This window comes from Elaeis guineensis, chromosome 11 (genome assembly GCF_000442705.2).
Source record: "Elaeis guineensis isolate ETL-2024a chromosome 11, EG11, whole genome shotgun sequence".
In the NCBI taxonomy this organism is placed as follows: Eukaryota; Viridiplantae; Streptophyta; class Magnoliopsida; order Arecales; family Arecaceae; genus Elaeis; species Elaeis guineensis.
The window spans coordinates 114179424-114200739 of NC_026003.2; the positions used below are offsets into that span (position 1 = coordinate 114179424).

The window sequence follows — 21316 nt, forward strand, 5'->3', positions numbered from 1 at the left end:
GCGTTGGAGAAGCGCCCAATCAATATTTGCTCTCTTGTTTCATGAAAATTATGCCGTTTCTACTGAATACCCTGCATCTACACCGATGACCAAAAAGTTTGGATGATAGAATATTGATGGCCGACTCTAATGCTTTAAAGAACTTGTTTTGAGTGAAGATCCCTTGGTCAAGGATGATTTGTCAGAGGTGCCTATCTCGGTGTAAATCCAGCCTTTCTGACAAGTGCTTTTGAAGAAAGAAAAATTTTTACACACCATCTTTGATATAAAAAATTTAACGTGGAACATATCATTTCATAACTATCATTTTTTAATACATATTTAATGTCTATAACTTTATTTTTTTATTTAAAATTTTGAATGATAAAAATATTTTTTTTTAAAAAAAATTATTATATCCTATATTAAAAAATATTATGACATTCTGTATTGAAATTATAATTTTTATAAAAAATTTTATAAATAAAATTTTGAATGATAAAAAAAAATATATATTTTTTTATGATATTTTATGAAAAATTATAATATGTACAAAAAAAAAAAATCATAATTTCAATGCAGAATATCATAATATTAACAATGACAATTTTTCAAAAGAAAAAAAAAAATATTTTCATGATTCAAAATTTTAAATAAAAAAATAAAATTATAAATATTAAATAAATATTAAATAAATATTAAAAAATAATAACTACGTGATTCAATCGGTAATGAACTCCACGTCAGATTTTTCTATGCTGCAGGCAGTGTACAAAGAATTTCCCGCTGAGGAAAAGGGACAGAACCAAATGGGTCCATCGGCCTTTTTAATGCAAATCCATCCGACACAGGTAGATACCAGCTTTAGCACAGGACTCGGGTCCTGAGAAGCCGTCCGGTTATCTCTTCTTCCAGTGCATCTTCACAAGGAGCTGCATGTCTCCTTTCACCGGTCGTGGCATATCATACAAACAGGAAAGAACGCAGAGCCGGAAAGAAAATTGTATCCTGCGCACATTTCTACATGGCATGACAAAGCAAATTCCCACCTGCTATTTAAGATCTCACATCAACTATCAGGGTGATTATGCTGTACAAGAAACAAGAAAGAAAAAAACGAGAAAACGTTCAACAGCTCCGATCATGGATGCAGATAATTACAGGATGCACCCTTCTTGCAGTGGCCACTCTCATGGAATTTACACACTCCTCTCTGCCCTAGTCCTCTCGGAATTGGTCGTGATGCCTCCCCACTCCCATCCCATGAGATTCTCCCACCACCATGCCCTGATTCTCTGCCCCTTGGGTACTTATCTCCATGGTGCTTCCGTTGACTTCCCCAGCCATCAGGATCTCCAGCTGGCAAATTCCAGCTCCTATTGCTCCCCGTCCCCCAACCAGCGCTCGCATCTGTATTACCCTGCTGTGTCTGTGCGCCCCAGCCAAGATTCTGACTTGCATTTCCTGTTGATGGTGCCCCCCAACCAGAATATTGGTTAGGGTTTCCCTCGGCGGTTGCTCCCCAAACAGTATGTGGATTTGAGTTTCCCGGGTTTGCTGCTCCCATACCCGGACCCTTTACGTTTGCCATTGTTGACGCTTCCCAACCTAAGTTTGCATTTACATCTCCCTTTGCTGGTGTTTCCCGATCACTGTTTGCATTGGGACTAACCTGTCCTAGTGTTCCCCAACCTGTGGTAGCATTTGCATTTCAACAGGAAGAAAGATCAGCACATTAGAATCATCAAACAAGACCATGATTGTTTCGGATATTACCTGACGTAGAATCAGCATCAATATCCCATCCAGAAGACCTGGAAGCTGGGGTTGGAGATGGCAAAGACCACTCACTGCCCATCATATCTTGTGGGCCTTCCAGATTAGAATAATTTATAGGCTCAGTACCTGAGAATCTCAGGTCTTGCCGTGGAGGTGCAGGAACTGTACTTGAACCATTTGGTTCCTGTTTCTGAGCTGGACCAGGTGGCCATCCATGCAATTCAGACACTGGCTTGGGAGCTGATGAAGCTTCTGATCCTTGATCTGAAGAAAGCTCCAGCACATCAAATTCAGTTGTCAGTTTAATATTTGAGACAGGATCAACTAGCTTCCGTTCTACGCCTGCTAGAGAAGGCTGCTTGTTCTGTTTTTCAGAGAAAGGCTTCTGAGTGGCCACATTTTGCATTTCAGTTATGATACTTTTATCCGCCACATCATCTGAGTACCTTGACAGTAGTTGCATGTTATCTACTTCAGGCGAAGGTTGAGAACCTGGATCTGACGGTTCGAATGCAAGAGAAGCAACGGCAGGATCAGACACCTGACTTTTAGAAGCTGAGCTATCATGTGCTTGAGGCCACTTTTTGGCAGGATCAGGATCATTAGGTACAGAAAACTCGTGCCTGTGACATCTTGGAGTTGGACTAGGGTAATCACTTTCAAAGCTCTGGTTCTTGTTCATGGCAGAGACTCTGGGAACAGCAGCATTATTTGAATAACTAGTTTCTCCCTTCTGGGGGAAAGGACCTGATTGGTTCACCAAAATATTTGGTGCGTTAGCTTCAGAAGGTTTCTGCTGACCGGGTAGCTGAGGATCACCCAAATGATCTACCCTCTCAGGAATCCAGCTGGTACCTACATCAGCCATTCTACTTATGCTAGGGACAGAAGCAGACGTAACAGACCATGAACCCTGATCCTCAGATTGTTTAGGCACATCCCAACCCCCATTAGGATTTGCTGTGGGTAAGTGATGTGCCCCAGTGAATCCAGTAGTTTGGGTGGTGCTCCAGCCAGAGCTTATAGGTTGAATAGAATCAGCTGTTGATGCAGATGTATGTAAAGAACCTTGAACTCTAGTCCAGTCTCTCCTACTTGGCTGTGGGGTGGGAGCAGGTAGTAGATTAGAATCATTTACTGGTCGGGCCTTCCATGGTTCTGCAAAAGTTTGTTGAGATTGCTGGTTTAAATAGCTCCAATTAGAATGCTGCCTGTCATAACCCTGACCAATTGTCCTTGACTCCCCAGGCCTGTCTGAATTCCACGCACTTCCATGATCCTGAACTCCGTTCCCTCTACCAGCATTTCCTTGATCCCCTCCACCTTGATAACATGGTTGTTGGTATGGATTCCAAAATGGGGTTGTAGGTCTGGGGCTGCTCTGACCATGAGGCTGGCCATACGAAGCATTATTGCCCTTGACCACCTCCATTTTTGGCACAGACAGGTTAGCTGACAGTGGAACCCATCTACCAGCACTCGCCAGGATATTAACAGCAGTTGAGAAAGTAGCACCATTCTGGCTTGCATTCCAGTTGCTTCCGTTCTGCATGCCTACCCATGTGGAATTATCAGTCCCTCTCAAGCCACCTCCATATCTATTATCTCTATTATCCATTGCACCTGCAAAATTTGTAGGCTGAGGATAGCTGTTATGCTGAGGTTCCTGCTGTGGTAAGCCATTCTGGGACTTCATTGCATCAGTCAATAATATATAGTTTTCTTGCCTGTCAGTTGTTAGCCATATCCTCAAATCAGGTGGGAAGAATTTACTCCACTTGCGCAACTGTATCATGGAAAAGGGCCCCTGGACAGTTCCAGCTGGATCTTGATAGTGCCAGACCTTATCATTCTCATTGATGTTCAAGGGTACTGAAAGTCTAGAAGGTACAGATGCTGATGTTGTTTCAGGTGCAATACCATATGTATTTCCAGGTTTTGTAACAAGTTGGTTATTATTCCAAATCCCAGCCTCCTGACCTGTTGCACTTGCTTGGGAATTTGGTGCTCCAGAGCTACTAGTCCACTGTGCATCCTTAACTTGATTCCACGATAATTCATTTTCCCTATCCCCACCACCACTGGGTGCTTCCAATTTGTCTTGTGCATCTTCTGTCAATGATCCTCTGCTCAAAACTCGGCTACCGCTTGAACTTTTTGATGCACCATTCCAATTGAAATTTGACCCTGACCCTCTGCCAATAGAAAAAAAATCCCTTCCCTTCCTACGAGATAAAGATTCTCTTGACCGACCGTACTTATCTGCATTCATACAAAGCAAAGTACCATGATTTAAAACTAAAAGAAATAACTGAACATCCGCAACTAGAATGCACCACATCTAAGAGGCGAAGTACCTCTTTTATCATCCGCTTCTTCTTCCTCAGCAGACTCATAATCCGGATCCATATGTGGGTCAGCATGTATTTCAGGAACTTCATTTAGTCTACGCATGCGTTCCTCAGGGGTACTCAGAAGCTGCAACCTTTCTACACATTCTCTAAGCGTGAAAAACAGTCAAGGATTACCAAATACTTGCTTGTATATGTTGGTTTTAGGACAATTTTTTGATAAATGAGATGTGGCTAACCAATTTTATGGAAACCAAATATTAACTCGCATATACTTCCATCAAAGTAAAATAAGTAGTAAATCATAAGTGATCGAACAGCAACATGAGAGAGAATTATAGAATAGGAAAGGCTTATATAACATTTATCTTGTAACAAATTTCAAAGATTGCCAAAAGCCCACCAAGAAGCAAGTGAGAAGAATCAGCTCCATGTAGCAAACATCAAATGGAAATGCTTCAATGAAATATCCAAGATGTATATTCTCATTTTTTTAAGCTTTTCATGCATTAAAGAAATTATACATAAAAATTGTAGCGGTTACCCATTCTCAGAGCACTTTGTTCTGAATGGTTTTAGCATGGAGACTATTTTGGACATTTAAAACAGTACAGTAGCATGGCTTGCTCCATAATTGGAGTGCTTTGCACAAACAACATGGAGACTGTTTAGGACACTTCAGTGCAACTATTGATACTTCTGAAACACTTGAAGTGCCATACAGTTTAATCCAAAGCATCAACACTACCAGCAATAGTTGGTTAGTTGCCATTGCTTTTCTCAAACTGAGTATAATGCTCAAGAATAAACAAATCAAAGGGTTAATCAACTTCCTCCCATAGCAAAATGTATGATTATGAAATGTTGTGCATGAGGGTTACCATGTTCAGTTCTTTTAATGGTTGTTGTGTTGGACATGCAGCACTCCTATGAAGATTCCTAGTAACACTTGCACAACTTTTGGTTGCAATAGATATAAAAACTAATAGAGAGCTCAACATATGACTTTCAGATATAACTTGGTAAAATGGATCCTAAGATGCCAAGGAGTTGGAAATATTTGTTAGTAAGGAGGTGAAGACATAAGAAACAATCATGTCCCTAGTGAGCAATATTACACTACAATGAGGCAAAATTGCATTTCCTTATAGAGGCCTCAACATCATTAACACACAAACTGCTCAAAAAATTTGAAATGGACATTTTTTTCCTCTAAGAGGGTTATTTAGTTGCCTGCATCTGTGCCTAGATGCACATACTAGTTTCAGGAAGAAAAATGCAAGTGTTTGGTTGCCTGCAACACTGAGCCAGATGCATGCAACTAACTTGCATTCTAAGGCCCTTTTATTGCATCAAGAGATACAACCAAAAAATGACCGCATCCTCAGATGCAGACTCTAGTTGTAGATTTAACGAGCTACCATCACCTCACTTTCTTTCCGATGATCATATGCTAATAATATTACTATGACTATGATAATAAAAAATATCATGATATTATCGTAACTCTTCTTATAATAATTTTTCCATGATAAAATAATGATTATTATCATAATATCATATAGTACTAGAATAATATAAAATTACAATATAATAAAACATCAATATTAATTAATTATAAAAACAAAATAATATAATAATTATATAAATTGATATTATATTATAATGTTATAGTATTATAATATAATATAATATCATACTATAACATATCAAATTATATTATATCATATCTTACCATTATTGTATTGTATTATATTATGTTATATTAATTATATTGATTATATATTTTAACATATTATATTATAATGTCATAAAATACAACGCACTACATAACATAATGTTATATATAATATATATAACAATATTATAATTATATTAGAATATAAGAATAATTATATGATATGATAATATGATATAATAATATTAGTGGCAGTGATCTCACCATGTTATTTGCAGGGTGATCACACCCTCTCCACATTAAACAACCAAACACATGAACTAAAATTGCAGCTTTTATAAGCAAGCAAGCCAAACAAACACTTGCAAATACAAATGCTGCATTTTCACTTCCAACTGCATCTGGAAATGCAGGCAACCAAACAACCCCTGAAAACAAGGACTTTCTCACTTGGAAAAGGTCCAAAAAGTTGAGGTACAAGACCTGATCATGAAATACATCACTCAGTAAATGTGCCACATATGCTCAAAATCATGGTATGATAAAGGTCAATTAGCGCCTAGGTGATTTTTTTTTTTTTTGCCTTCAATTGGGCTGGTTGTAATTGCAAATGATGCAATTAAGTTGCAGGCATCTAAAGCAACTGTTTGGATGCCTGCGATTGCAACTGCAAGCTGCATTTGAATTGCCAACCCCAATCTTGCAACAGAAACTATTAACAAGATTGACTGCAATTCCAATTATAACTTAAGTTGAAATTAGAAGCAACTCCTTGAAGAATTCTCTCACCACTAGCCAACCATCAAATTTTAATATTAAATAATTTTAATATATTAAAAACATATTAAATAGTTTAATAAATATTTTATCAAGTACAAATTTACTATTATAACAATATTCATAATTATTATAATATCAAATCAATTTTATAATCTTATATCACTAATGATAATTATAGTATTATAGTTAATTAATACTAATAATAATATTATTATTATTATCATAATATAATTAGTTAATTATTATATCACAATAATTTTACTTAATACATATTATTATAATAATATCAAAAATTTCTAATTATAATAATATATCTAAATATTATAATAACAAAATTATTTTATAGTGATTACAATAATCTGATGATAATTTAATAATATTATTCTTTGTATCATAATTATAAAAATAATATGAAACACTATAATAGAAAATAGACAATTCACAGTTTCCAAAGGGGTAACCTACAAGATTATTTGCATGAGCAGCAGCATGGATGACAACATCCTAGCTCATTTGAGGAAGATCCCGGCTCTTTTTACCATCTACTTACGAGGAAAGTCTCTTGTAGCATCAAAAAAGCGAACAGTCATAACTGCATTTACAATTTTCGGTTAAAGACAACCAAACAGGAGTAGCTTTTGCAGCTGCAATTCCAATTGCAGCTATATTTGAACTATAGGCAAACAAAACAGCCCCTTAGTAAATTGCCTAACCATAGGCATAATAACAATGGTGATACTGAGAAAATTAAGGGTATCTTCTCATATCCGGCAAGCATTGAGAAGTTTCAAGATTTTGAGAGAACAAAGAGACAACGTTCAGCCTACATGTGCTATGAAAATTTTATGGATGATAATGACATGCACGGCTGGTTGCTGAGAAGGCATGTCACTTTGTAAGGGCAACAATTGCAGGTTGGTAAGTCCCATTTCAATGGTACTGTGAATCCACTCTTTAGAACACTGCTTCACATGCAAAACTTTGTTGCTCAAAGCAAATGGAAAAGCAAGTAGAATAAGATGAAAATGGATCTGACAAGCCTAAATGGGCTCAAGGATATCAAGACTGCAGTAACATCCCCATAATCTAATGTCCCTTGAGGTGGCATCAAGTAACCAATAAAGAGTGAGCACATTTGAGTGTGGAAAATAATTTTGTATGGTAGAGGCCAAAGCAGTTAGTATCTCAGACTTGCTTAGAATAGGGAATAAGAGATTGTATAGCACAATCAATCAAGGGCATGTCTTAGCAAGTTTACATTAGCAAGGGAACATGAAAGGGAAATGCTAACTTAACTCACATTTTCCCCATATGAATACAAGGTAGTCTTCCTAACAAGTTTTCCTTAAATAGGCTGAAGCTATCCGATCAACACCTTTAAATGCTATCCTATACAACTCTAGGTGAATCAACAATGATCACAAAGTGTTAAAGAAATTTAAAAAGGCAAAGCTAAGACGTTGACAACATCGCACAAAATCATAGGCCTTACACATGCTTCGATGCAAGAACAATGTCCATGGACATTTCAAAATTGAGAATCATGCCAGAGTCATACTCCAAAGATTGGGAAAGAGATGTCTGGAGCAATACAAACAAGTATTATTGAGCTCAGTTGATTCTGTGGAAAGACCTTATCATAGCAGTAGTATAACATACCAAAAGCAAGAAAACATATGCATTCAAGGGTGTATGCAACTTAGCGGGGAGAGTACTATTGAGTGATGATATAGCTTTCGGCCCTAAATGCATGGCCATATATTGGGTAGAAAACATCAAACGTTCCCCCCAGTGCAAAGAGCCAAGGTGAAGCCTTAGACAAGAGAGTGTTTCTTTGATAAACAAAAGTTGCTTTGATTCAAAGGCATTCACCAATGGTGTCATGAAGAACATGTGAAATAACAGATTTATTCTCTTTTTGAATCTGATGCTGTTAAAGTTTAGCATGAAATTAGGAAAAGTGCTACAAGAATCATAATCCATTATATATGTAGCAAGTCTTCAACAGGGAAACAGGGAAGAGATAGAGATAATGGAAAAGAAATGATTCAGACAATCAAAAAAAAAAAGATATACTAATTAAGCCAAAGAACTCATCTCTAACCGAAGAATAAATTTAAAAGAATGCTAACCTAGCAAAGAACATTCTACAGTTCCATTGCAATAAGCAAGTATCAAACTTTCTACCAAAAGTAAAACCAATAATAATTTTATATTGCAAGGATATTCCTTTCTGCGACCTGTTTCACTGGCACGATCACGAAGGTGACTAAGCCGCAACTTCTCACTTTCCAACCACTGAAAAAAGAAAAATAAGAAATGCAAATTCACAAAGCAAGATTTATCATTTGGAAAGGGACATATTAACTAAAACCTTTAAAAGATAGGAAATGTTAGTAAAATTCTTGCATAAAAGTAAATATGATGCACTGGTAATGTACTCACAGCATCAACTTTGACAGCTTGAAGAACCCTAGCTTTGTTCTGAACATCTCCCTAAAGACATTCAAGTGAAAGGCATTATCAGATAGGGCCATGAAGACCAAGATCGGGGTGAACAACAAAGTTTGAAGTTTCATGTAGTATTACCACTGTCAACCGACTAATCAAACCACATTTTACGCTCTGCCTTAAGCGTTTGCATTCCTCCTTGACAAAAACATAGATCAGTCGAGACAAACAAAAGGAAACTCAAATAACACAAGCAGATGATATCAAATGTAATATATCCTTTTTATGCAAGACACAGAAAGGGAAGGACTTTCCAACACAAGGGGAAGCCGGACTTCTTACCAGCATTCCCAGACGCAAATCACAGGATGCTCAAAGCAATTAGCACCATTCAAAAATCTTGGACGCAAAGTTTGAAAAACTTGGTTCTGGTTGGGCCCACCAAGTTTTGATTTCAGGAATTTTGGTCCTAGTTTGAGAGTTTTAGTGTAAAAGAAATCAGAAAAATAGCATAAAAAATTAGGAAAAATAAAATCATCTGAGAAAACATATATCACAAAAAATTTAGAATGATTTGTAATATTAGGAATTTGGAATCACTGAATGTACGATATGGCTTTAGCATTTCAGACTGAAAGTTTAAAATTATAAATCTTTAAATCATACTAAAACCCAATGAATAAAAATATCTAATACCTCATTGCGTAAATATTTAAAAAAGGAAAATAAACAAGTATAAAATTGCATAAGAATCTGAGCCCGATATAATGATCACCGTTACATCAAGCTCCAAATACCAACATATAAATTCTAATTTGCAATTTAATCAATCTCCAAATCCTATATTTAGAGTTTAGGTATTCCATAATTGGAACTAACATGACCAACCGAAATCAATACCAAAACTGAAACCAAGTTTCCGAAGCTTGGTGGTATATTTATGCACACACAATTACATATATTGTTTACCCATGTATTATGCTTGCTTTCTGACTCCTATTCTTCAAGCAAAGTAGATAAAGATAACCATTTCCAGTATAAGCTTAAGACATATAAACATGCATTTAGTTTTAAACAAATACAAGGGCATATAACCATTTCCAATAAGACCTCATATTTATCCATCTACACAAAATACAGTTAACAAAAGTAAAAATGTGCAAGAAATAATAAAAAGTAGGGGCTTTTGCATGTATACCCTGCATATAGGTTACTGCATATCTACCCCAAAAAAAGAGTTGCAATGTTTAGAATAGCTCAATCGCTAAATTTCTCTAGAAGGTCTAACATTCATGTTTTAGGTTTAAAGCATGTCTGCTTCCTAGAGAAAAAATAAGTTCTCCTGAGGATCTAAGCGTGCCTATATTGTATAATTCACCAGACTCCATTATACAGCTATTTTGTTGCAAAATTTTCTGAGCTATTTAACAAGCAATTTTGGCTCAGATGCAGACGTTATTTACCCCTATGTTAGCGGGACACTTAAAAATTTTGGTTTTCAGCAGTGTCGAGACAACTGGAAACTTCATGAAACTCCTTGATATTTCGTATCAGGAAATAAGGAGGTCAACACAGTAATATATCAACTTTTGGCACTTTTTCTTATAAGTTTTTAGCTCCAAATAAAATTTAACAAAGGTTTTCAAGGAAGTTTCTGTATAAACAGGACAGAATGAAAGATTACATTTATACCTTAAACACAAGTTTCTCAATAAAACATGTCAAAGTGAAGACTGCCATGAAGAATTTCCCCATCAACTTCACCCTATCTTCTAAAATAAGACTTCCACAACAAACACATGAGATAAAGCTTTTCCACTGATGTATAGCACATAATGAATCATGGAACCAGTGGTCCAGATCCATTATTTAAAAGAGGGCCTTCTTAGTCCATACCAAACACAAGGATTGCCTTTGCCAGGTTTGGCAAGCCACTTTCAATTACTATTGTACCTTTTTTTTTTTTTTTTGGTGAATAATTACTATTGTACCTTTATTCTCTCATTCATCTACAACTATAGATGCTTCATCATAGACCATTACTTCAAGATGTGACCCAAAAGCCTCCCACTTCAGCAGATCCATGACATGAGCTAATAGTTTTCTTTCTTGAATGATCATGTTTATTGCTTTGACCATGACAGTGATGGTAGTCAATTATCTCAAACAATTTAAGTTCCAACCATGAATAACAACTGGTTGTCCCCAAAATAGTTTTAAAGCTACCCTCAAGATAATCTAAAAGCCCAATTACAGCAAACATAACAGCCACTATTCAAATTTTGCATCTTATGCAACATAAGTTATAAGAATCACACTCTCCAGGATGCATGTGTAACATCTCCAATATTCTTGTCACATAAAGTCGTGATTTTACTTAGCATATTCATGAGTTAAAAATAAAAATGACACTGTTGAAAATGGTGCACCAAGGCAAAATAATCAATATGGAAACAGAATAAAGCTTAAAAAAAAAAAGATAAAAGTAATCAACAGTCAGAATGATAATTAATCACTTAATTGCAATGACAGATGCTAAAGGAACCTCAAGGAATCAAAAGTATTGCATCCATACTACATCTTGGAGCTGAATTGTACAATAGACATTCTATTGCTGACTTCTGAACTCCTATGTTGCATTCCATTCCAATGCAAAACAGACGTCTGAGTTTTAGCAACAATGAGACTACTTCAACACCTAAACATTAACACCATGGCATACACAGAGATGCTTAAACCTATATATTCATTTTATTGGTTGTGTTGCTGGACAAGGTCAAAAGAAAGCAGAAACTACAGAGAGGCATCAAATACCAACCTCAGTGAACTCCTGATTTGAGATGACATCGATAGTTACAACCTCTGTCTTGTCCAAATTTAATATCTGCAGTGCAATATCAGTTGTTTTCTTACCAATTTTGTATTTTTCTGCAAACATTTGTGTCCCTGTATAGAAAAGATTAATGATAGTCATCATTAAAGATTCTGAGCTCAATTTGCATGAATAAAAGAATACATAACCATAACCATCAAGCATTGTCGCAATTTTTTGGTTCAGCTTTATGAATCCTCATTCGGCAAGCATACCTATTAGAGGGAAAAAGAACTTACCAACAACTTGCACGAGGCGATACATGTCTTGCCGCTGACCTGTACCAGGAATCTTTATCCTTACAAAGGATCCAACAACTTTCTCGTTGAACATGTCAATATCATCAATCAAATCCTCCATCAAGTTGCGGCGGAGGTAAATCAGATTGATGTTATGAACATCTATTGCTGCATAATCATCAAGATTGGTCTGTGGTTCTCTCTCCTCAATCTTCTTACGGGATTTCCTTTTCTTATCTAACCTCATTTTTGCTGTTGTATCACTGTATCCTTCAGCATCCACTTGACCGGTATCAGGATCCATAACTACTGCTTCATCATCATCTGCATCTATCTGTGATGCTTCTTTGATAAGAAAGTGTGACTCTAAAAGCTTTAACATTTCAAAATGACCCACACGTGGTTTCCCAAATAAGTTCTGAAGACGTAGATCACAAACAATTTGACTTTTTTTACGAGGATCACGAAGGTTATTTCGTTTTATATACTCAAGCAAAAGAGCCTGAACATCAAACTGCGATTGAACAGATTTATCACCATTTTTCATGTGTGCTACAAACTCTAAAAGCTCTTGTGAGGCCCACTCAGCATCTTCAGGCATGGATGTCCTTTCACTATCTACTTCTTTGGCTGAGCTTTCATCGTCAACAGTATTTCGAGAACGTCTTCTCACTTTTCTTCTTGAAGAAGTGCTTCCCTCATGATGTCCTGATGAGCTCTCAGAGCTATATTCTTGGTCATCGTTAGCATTATATAATTCATCAGAAGATTCCTCACTGTGTGCAGAAAAACGAGATCCTTTCCATGGATTTTTAGCATTTTTCAGCTCTTCTAATGTTAACACTAATTTTCTTTTCTGATCTAACCAATATTTCTTGAACAAATATTCCCAGCTATTCATGTCATTAAAATCAACACCAGCCTGTAGCAGATACAAAAAGAACAAGACATGAGAAAAACAAACTATGGTGCTACTAGAATACAAGTTAGACTTATACCTGATTCATACTAATTTAAGAGCAAACAAGTAAAAATGGGGCAATTCATGATGCTATAACAGAAAGCACATAAATAACAAAGCATTGATTACAATACTTTGCTTTTCTGTTAATAACTAACAACATAAATTCTGCACTCTACAAGATTTCTAGAGACTAAAACTATGGATTTTCAAGCACCACACTTTCTTAAAAATACTGGACCTGCAATCTGTATACAGCAATTTCCGTTTGTAATAGACAACATAAATATACCACTTCTTTAGGCATTTAGGCCTATGTGAGATATTGCTTTTAAGAAGATAAGATGAGACCCCCAAAACACATCAATCACCTATTAGAAAAAGGATCTTATTCTGAAGTTGCAAGCATTTGGACGTGTGTATATGAGTCACAAGCATATCATATAACATTGATCAAGACACATATACAGGCTTGAAGCACCAAGATGCCATGATTTATTTATATTTCATATCAAGCAGATGTGCAGAAAAAAGTATCACTTGTCAGACCAAAGTGCCGACCAATGCCAAAGGTTTTGCATAAGAAAGCCTCCAAGTGAATGTCTCAAGAATTCAGATCCCCATGAAACTTTGGCCTAGTTGGATTCTTTCAGGCAAACCCAGTCTAATTACTTTGTTTCTCTTAAAAAGTCCTGACAACTCACATTTGCTTCTATGAGTGGTCTAAATATTTAAACCATTCCTTGAGTCCACTGGTTGTTCATTAGTTGGCAACTTAATTGGAGTTGTACAACAACAGCAACTGGTAGGTAAGATTAGAAATTGAGGGCAGTTATGCTAGTAGCTATTTAAATCTATACTGAAAATGCTTTTTTGGTTGTATGGTGAGAAAATAGTATTTAGTAGTCTTGTAACCCATCTTCTTTTGCATAATAGACTCCACTGTAGACAAGGGAGAGTGTAATGAAAAATAGCATTTAAAAAACTTCTGATCACTACCAGTATTACTCCTTCCCCTGAATGATGATTTCCATCTACTTAGGTCTAGGCTTTACTAGGCTTAAGGATGGACTTTATGATTTTGGTTTGCTTATCCTTAAAATCTGATGGGAAAAATCAGATCTACACTAGTTTTGGATCTGATGGTTGACCTAAGAGCAGTAAGATTCTAATGGTAAAGCACAAGTTCGAGCAACCTCTTTAGCATGTTAACAATCACAGATAATGATTATAAGGCTGTGACTGAGACCTGGACTCAATCCGGACATGCAGGCTTAGGGGTTGGTTAGGGTCCAAAAAATGGACCCATAAAAAATTTGGGTCTGGTCCGAGTCTTGTAAAAGTGTATCCAGCCTAAACCAGGCCCAACCCGGTCATACTATACATTACGGTGTGGGATTGATTTTATGAACCACTTCTAATCCAAATCTGGATCTAATATGGACCTCATCCAAACATGGTAGTTTTCCCCATCGATGATATATAGTTTTACACTCACATTCCTTATGAAATATACCAATTATACCTTGTACATATGTCATTGGTAAATTATTTTAAGGGCATATGGGGATTAAATTTACTAAATATTGCTGCCCGCCTGGGTCCAATCTGCACCTAATCCAAATATGGTGAGTGTTGAATAGTATATGGGTCTTAACATACCTAGGCTAGACATATAGGCCCAATGGGTCTTACAAATTTAGACCTGAACCCTTATTGGTCCAAGTCCGGTTTAGAAGGACCTGAACACAAACCAACCCAACAGCATACTTAATCATTAAATGGATGAAGGCCTTCTATGTCTACACAAGGTGGAGGAAGAAGAATCTATAACATTGGGTAACAACAGATTGATGACAAAAGCATCTCTAGCCTCATTAGAGCTTGATGAGATCACAATTAGATCTTAACTCGGGTCTTTTAGCTTTCTTTTTTACCTCTTTCAGCTTTCCTTTTGGATCTTTCTTTTATGCCTCACAGGGACCCTATTGTAATAAATAATCCTTAGCATGGATCTTCTGCAATTTCATAAGTTGCCCCATGGCAACATCTTAGTTGTCCACGGGGCAGTATAATAATGGTCAAGATTAAATCTCATTCTATGGCTAGAGATCATTGTTTAGAAGGCAAACAACATGCAGAAGAAAAGAAAAAAATAGCTACTTGTGGAAGGTAATCTACAATCAAAAATTTCACCAATCAAATGTGATAATGATCAACCAAAAACAGAAGAAGCTCGAACCAAGGAAGATCTTTATGATTTGAGCTAAAATGAAATAATATCTAATCCAAAGATTCTAACAAATATCTTTATTTTATTGTACATTCCATTTGTAGATGGTAGGGAGACGCTATAAAAGCCAAATAGTGGTGTAAGTTCTGATCGCAGATGAATGAATGAGTTTCCTTGTTGCCTTCAACTTTTCGGTGGTGTGTGATCATTGATCCCCTCTTAGAGTGAGTACAATGATCCCACTACCTTCCAACCTCTTCTCTACTTAAAGTAAAGCCACCATTTCACCCTTACCCAGTCTTTCAAAACCTAAATCCATCACCAAACACCATTTCACCATGCTGTCCAAACCTATAACCACATGCAGCCCTTCAGTAAATGCTCATGTATCACCTCCAATACTTTTTTCCCATCATCTTGCCATACAACACTGCAATACCACACCAAACTCCACAACTACAAACACTTGTCCAGGCCCCAAACAGGAGTAAATTATTACCTTTTGACCAAGGACAGCTGGCACCAGAACTAGGTTGAACTTGGCATCATCAACATCAGATCTGAGGTGTGGTAGACTGCAGCAAATTCCATGTTAATGTTATCTTAATTAAGCACTCACATGGCTTTCATGTGCTAGTTTACTTCTTGACAAATGAAGCATTCTATTGGTAGGTTAACCAAATCATTTTTTTCTTCAATTCTATTGAAACCCTATCAATTGGCTGGACCACAATTCCTCTTTTTCTTATTAATAAACCCTACCATCCCTATTTCATGTGCTACACCATCATTTAAGATTTACCATAAAAGTCTTAAAATAGAAGATTGGACAAAGAAGAACCAACTTTTGCAGATCAATATGAAAAGCACTTTAATGATCAACTATTTGCAATTCGAAATTTGCACAAGGCTTCAAGACCAAAGATCACAATTCACACAAAGCATAAGATGATTAGGTTGTAACTTATGGTTAATTTTGGATTAGTGACCCAATATGGCTCCATCCAAAGGCCAATTGATTTATATATTAATAATTGAAGTAGAAAAGCTTTGGACACCCCATGCCTTTGCATCAAATTGTTCAAAACCAAAACATCATATCATGTCACTAAAACTGGTGATCTGGGAAGAGATGACTCACAGTGAAGAATCTCCAAAACATAAGATTCTTGTCTCAGAATGTTATTCTTCAAATCTACCTTCTCATGAAAGGCTTTGTTGAGAATGAGCGAATGGAAGTAATACCATCTTCATTCATAAAAAGCAGAAGCCAACTGGCATCTAAATTTTAATCATAACATATCTGAGTCTAGGCCATTTTGCTAAAATTTTTTGCTTTGTTTCACACAAATAAGATGTCTTTTTGGCTTACTGTATCAAAATTAAAAAAACGCAGAATAAAGGTTCTGCATCACAACCTCCACCAGTCATGACTATAAAAAGTAAACATGCCTGATGATTGCAATTCTACATGTACATACAACTCTAGATTTCACAAAACAGGACCTTTTTGAAATCATCTAAACCTGATACATCATAGAATATAAGTTTCAGCAGCCTTTTATCAAATATTATGCTTTTTCTTTTTTGGCCTGCACAACTGCATAATGAGACCTTCACTATAACAGCACCAAAGACCTGTGCAAACTGCAGCCTTGATAATGTGAATGAGCAAACTCAGCTAGAGAAACTAGAGTTCCCACCATCTCTGCCATGTGCCATATACACACTATTTCTGGTTTACTTATGCTAATGGATGATTTAAATCATATGAACTAAGCTCCTATATAATCTGTTATAGACACTTGGGTTACTTGCATGAAGAAATGTGGACCAGTTAGACGTTTGAAGAAGCCCACTTATTGAGATTAGAGAAACAACCACATCTATCTAATGACTGCAACTGTGTGAGGACTTCTTCATAATATACTAAATGTCAAGGACCTCAGCTCTTGGAATCACTCAAGATCTGCTACACGATAAACAATAAATTCATTTTATGATTCTGCAAATGGTGCATGAAATGTCTAATATATTCCATAATTAACAAATTTTTGTTATTCTAACAATTAAAAACATCTTTTTTTATATATATTAGTCATTACTAAGTCTATCCATAATTAACAAATTTTCATTATTCTAACAATTAAAAACATCCTTTTTTTATATATATCAGTCATTAGTAAGTCTACTGTTATTCCCGGAATTGATGATAATCAAGGTTTTAGGTATTGGTGACACAAGGTTAATTGGCCAATGGTTGCCATGGCATGTGCTGCGTCTCGCGTCATAAAAACACATAACACATGCCCACACTCCATAGACATGGGCTGGATGGCACTGGCTCACTTTTTTTTTGGAATGGGCATAGTTTGCTTTTTTAATTTGATGCTTTAAACTTCTTCCTAGGCTAGGTAAGTATTCTTTCATGCATTGAAAGTTTGAAACAATATCTTAAACTCCTACAAAGCATCATACACTAAAAAAATGAGTTAGTACATATACTAGATACCATTAAGTGTCTCTTAAGCTTATATGACAACTCGAAAAAGCATCAACATTAGCATCAATTTAACAACAATCCTTGACAAAATATCCAGTAATTATTGATAAAACTTTGGCTAAAAAATTTGGAGACCTGGATATCAAATGAATAAGGCATGCAAGCATGTTGAAGCATTTTTTTTGCTGATTAGCATCATATGAGATGAAAAAAATCTTGGAGACTAAGATTTATGAGCTTTTTACCAAACCACTAGGTCTTGGCAATATATCATATAACAAGACTTGTGAGAATTTAAGATTTGAGAATTTGCATCATTTTTCTTAAGTTGGCAAGTACACCTCCATATTTCAATGGAATTTAAATTTTTAAGTTTTTTTATTGAAGTCAGTTGGAAAGTAGTTCCTTGTTAACATGTAATATAAAAGTAAAGAGACAGCATTCATGTCAATTAGGTTTCTTTTTCCATTGTCTTCCCGCTATATCACAGGCTTTTCATGAGCAACAAACCTCCACCCACCTCCAAGGCAATGAAATAGGTAGAAAAAAGGGGCTCAGTGACATGTAGACATGTGAAAATAGCACTCAATACCAAGCAGCTCATCTAATGACCACCATCAACCAAGTGTGGATGCTGCTACTAGCCAACACATTATATGCCAGTTATCATGGACAAGCACAGGCTGGTATTTAAATCCATTATAAAATTGTTACACCCCATAATATTGAAAAAATTGATCACTATGCTTGTTAGTCTTAAAATAGATGGTAAAATTTTGCCACATAATGATTAAAGATGACTTCCAGTTAAAGAAGGAGAAAGGGAGAAAAAGCATCAAGTCAAGTGAATCATAATCAATTATTCTCTCAAATTTATAGAATACATCTTCGATCATGACTTGCAATTTGTAAGTTAAATGTATTATTTCAGATACATTCTTCTTTAAAAGGGGCCAACAAATAGAAGAATAACTATTAATTTTTTTGGAAAGAAAATAATATGTATCATGTAAGAGTCAGATCGAAAGCACACCTTATTCTCATTTCCATTCTCATTTGATTCTATCAACATTACAGTGCTATAGCAAGTATCACAAAATCCCTTGTTCCCTCTAACAGCAAAAAATTTTGCTTCTCGAATGCAACCTTTGCACAAAGAATAGGTACAAGTGTAGCACATGTAGTGAGCTGCTTTTTCACATATGCTGCATATATGCCAACCTGAAATGCAAAGTGAAAACAACCAGAAGTGGACGAAGATCAAGGACATAGTAGAACCATAGAAAAGTTCCAATGGTTTATAAACAAAAATATCCACATAAAGATAATAAAGCAATGTCTCGTTATATTCAATCCAATTTTGCTATCAAGGACAATATTGCACAGGAAAAGAGGATAATAGAAATTTGCAAAGCAATGTACAAAATTATATATATATAGCAACTAGATAATTATAAATCAAAATGGCAATGCTCCTAAAATATTTTTTCTGCCTTCTCAACTTTCCAACACCAGTTATTCAGATAAAATTTTCATGATGATCAGCTTTTCGAGGGACTTTTCTTCATTTTTTTTCTTTATAAACCCTCACCGTGCAGCAGCTATAAATTACCTCCTATTAAATTTATATCATAAATTAACTTATATAAAAATGTTATTGATTATCTAAAACAACTCCAAGCCATTTCTCACGAACACTAAGAATCTAATGCTGGAATGGAAGTACAATTGCATGTGTTATCTTTTCTTTCTTGATTTGTTTGTGGTATTTACACCCCATGGATGAGCTAATCTATGTTACCTCATGAATGAACTAACCTATGTTATAAGAATGAACAAAATGGACCATGTTTCCATTAGCAAATATTTATAATTTCCACCAAAAGATATAATAATATAATGAAGAAGTTCATAACTAGAAAATACAAAAATAAAGAAAATAAATAGTCAAGAAAAACATATGACAATAACTTTTACATTTGGTCGATGTTCCCAAGAAATTACTCCTAAAGAAAGTAATAAAGAAATAAAGTTGCTAACTGGATTCTATTTTGCCAATAAACAGAAGCCACTCTCAATCTAGGTTGAGGAAACCACGGAATCAACCAATTAAGCAAAAACATCAATCCCCATAACAAATGCATGGCCTCGCAATTCATTGTCAATTTGTCAACTTGCTTTATGTTATTAACTGGTCTTCAGTGGATCTGGCTCTGAAGCAATGTTTTTAACTCAACAACCTTTCCACAAGAAACTAAGTAATTAAACTGTTATGTCAAGATGGTATATGTTCTAGATCAATGCCCTTGGTGAAACAAAGGCTTCACTACTGTCATAGAAATAAAGCAGCAAAACTGACAGCCATTTAACAAGGTCTGCTGGACTTTTTATAGCATGCAGTCATTAAACATTTCCTCCATTCTTTTGTTCTTAGTTTCAATGACACGATATCCCAATAATTATGTGCAACTAACTAATCGCCAACTGAAATGGCCCATTCCGGATTCCAATTCTATAGGAGAGGCAATATACACGTACAATAGTGAACAAACAAATGGTAAGAACACCATGGTAAAACTTACCACAATTCCACCTTCCCCTCGTGTGAAAGAAGGCATCATCCCGGTTGACACACGCCGGGTGATACACTTTTGAACAACCCCTAAAATAAAAGGCATCATTGGAACCAGAAGACGAGAACAGACCATCAAAACCCTAGAAACGACGCACCGAGAGACAAATCCACTCACCTACGATCACAGACCACGAGATTACCCCCATCGAAGCATATGAAGCACACGTCTTCCTCCTCCTTCCTCTTCGCCGGCGGCGCCCTCCGGCCGCCCTGCCCCTTAGGCGGGCGTCCGCGCTTCCGCTTCCCGCTTGCCCGGCTTGCGGCCTCGGTGGCGGGATCCACCACCTCCACGCCCATCTGCAGGGCCGCCTCTCCCGCGGCAGCATCCCCGGGGGCGACCGGCTCGAAGGCGGCAGCCTCCTCCTCGTCTCCGCTCAAGGTAGACGGGCGGGAAGAGGGAGAGGCGAAGAGCTGCAAGTCGTCCGCCTCGGTCGCTCCAACCGCCGCTGCTTTCGCCTCCACGCCCTCCTCCCACTGGGGAAAGCTGGTCTCCTCGCTCTCCGACGTCGGCGACGGCGGGATAGGCGGGGGCACGTCTTCTTCGCGGTCCATGGACCAAGAACTATGGCTCGGGCAAAACCCTAGCGTTCGCCCTTCGCTCTGTCGGAGAGGATTATACCGGGGGTTTCGTTCTGCGCACGCAAACGGACTCCGTTGGCGAGGTGTGATTGGGATCTAGTAATATTTTTAACGGCCTTTGGGGGGGGGGGGGGTGGTTCTTGGTCGGGGTCATTCATCCCAACTCTCTCTCCCCGTGCCCTCCACACACCACCATAACAGTCGAACACCCCCGAAAATGACGCCCAACTCCTCACGGGCGTCGTCGGGTGAGTGACTAGGGTGGTCGCAGGTCGC

General features: G+C 36.8%; 1 protein-coding gene across 2 annotated transcripts; it reads right to left on the reverse strand.

Moving 5' to 3' along the window:
• Positions 1 to 1004: 1004 nt before the first annotated feature.
• LOC105054057 (uncharacterized) lies at positions 1005 to 21152 on the reverse strand. Of its 2 annotated transcripts, none has more exons than XM_019853671.3 (11): positions 20577 to 21152; positions 20409 to 20488; positions 18860 to 19047; positions 12130 to 13051; positions 11837 to 11964; positions 9157 to 9213; positions 9013 to 9063; positions 8795 to 8865; positions 4116 to 4264; positions 1756 to 4020; positions 1005 to 1671 (listed from the first exon to the last, which is right to left on the reverse strand). In XM_019853671.3, the coding sequence occupies exons 1-11, from the start codon at positions 21011 to 21013 to the stop codon at positions 1121 to 1123; spliced, it is 4899 nt and encodes a 1632-aa protein (XP_019709230.1). In that variant the 5' UTR covers positions 21014 to 21152; the 3' UTR covers positions 1005 to 1120. The 2 variants fall into 2 exon arrangements, with proteins under 2 accessions (XP_019709230.1, XP_010933749.1); XM_010935447.4 differs by having other exon boundaries at positions 9157 to 9216.
• Positions 21153 to 21316: the final 164 nt, after the last annotated feature.

Excerpts from the sequence above, each read along its gene's own strand:
- LOC105054057 (XM_010935447.4), bottom strand. The coding sequence starts at position 21,013 with ATGGACCGCGAAGAAGACGTGCCCCCGCCTATCCCGCCGTCGCCGACG. Across the intron at positions 4,021-4,115 it reads AGAAGCGGATGATAAAAGAG|ATAAGTACGGTCGGTCAAGA; the intron begins GTACTTCGCCTC and ends GTATGAATGCAG. Across the intron at positions 1,672-1,755 it reads TGATGCTGATTCTACGTCAG|GTTGGGGAACACTAGGACAG; the intron begins GTAATATCCGAA and ends ATGCTACCACAG.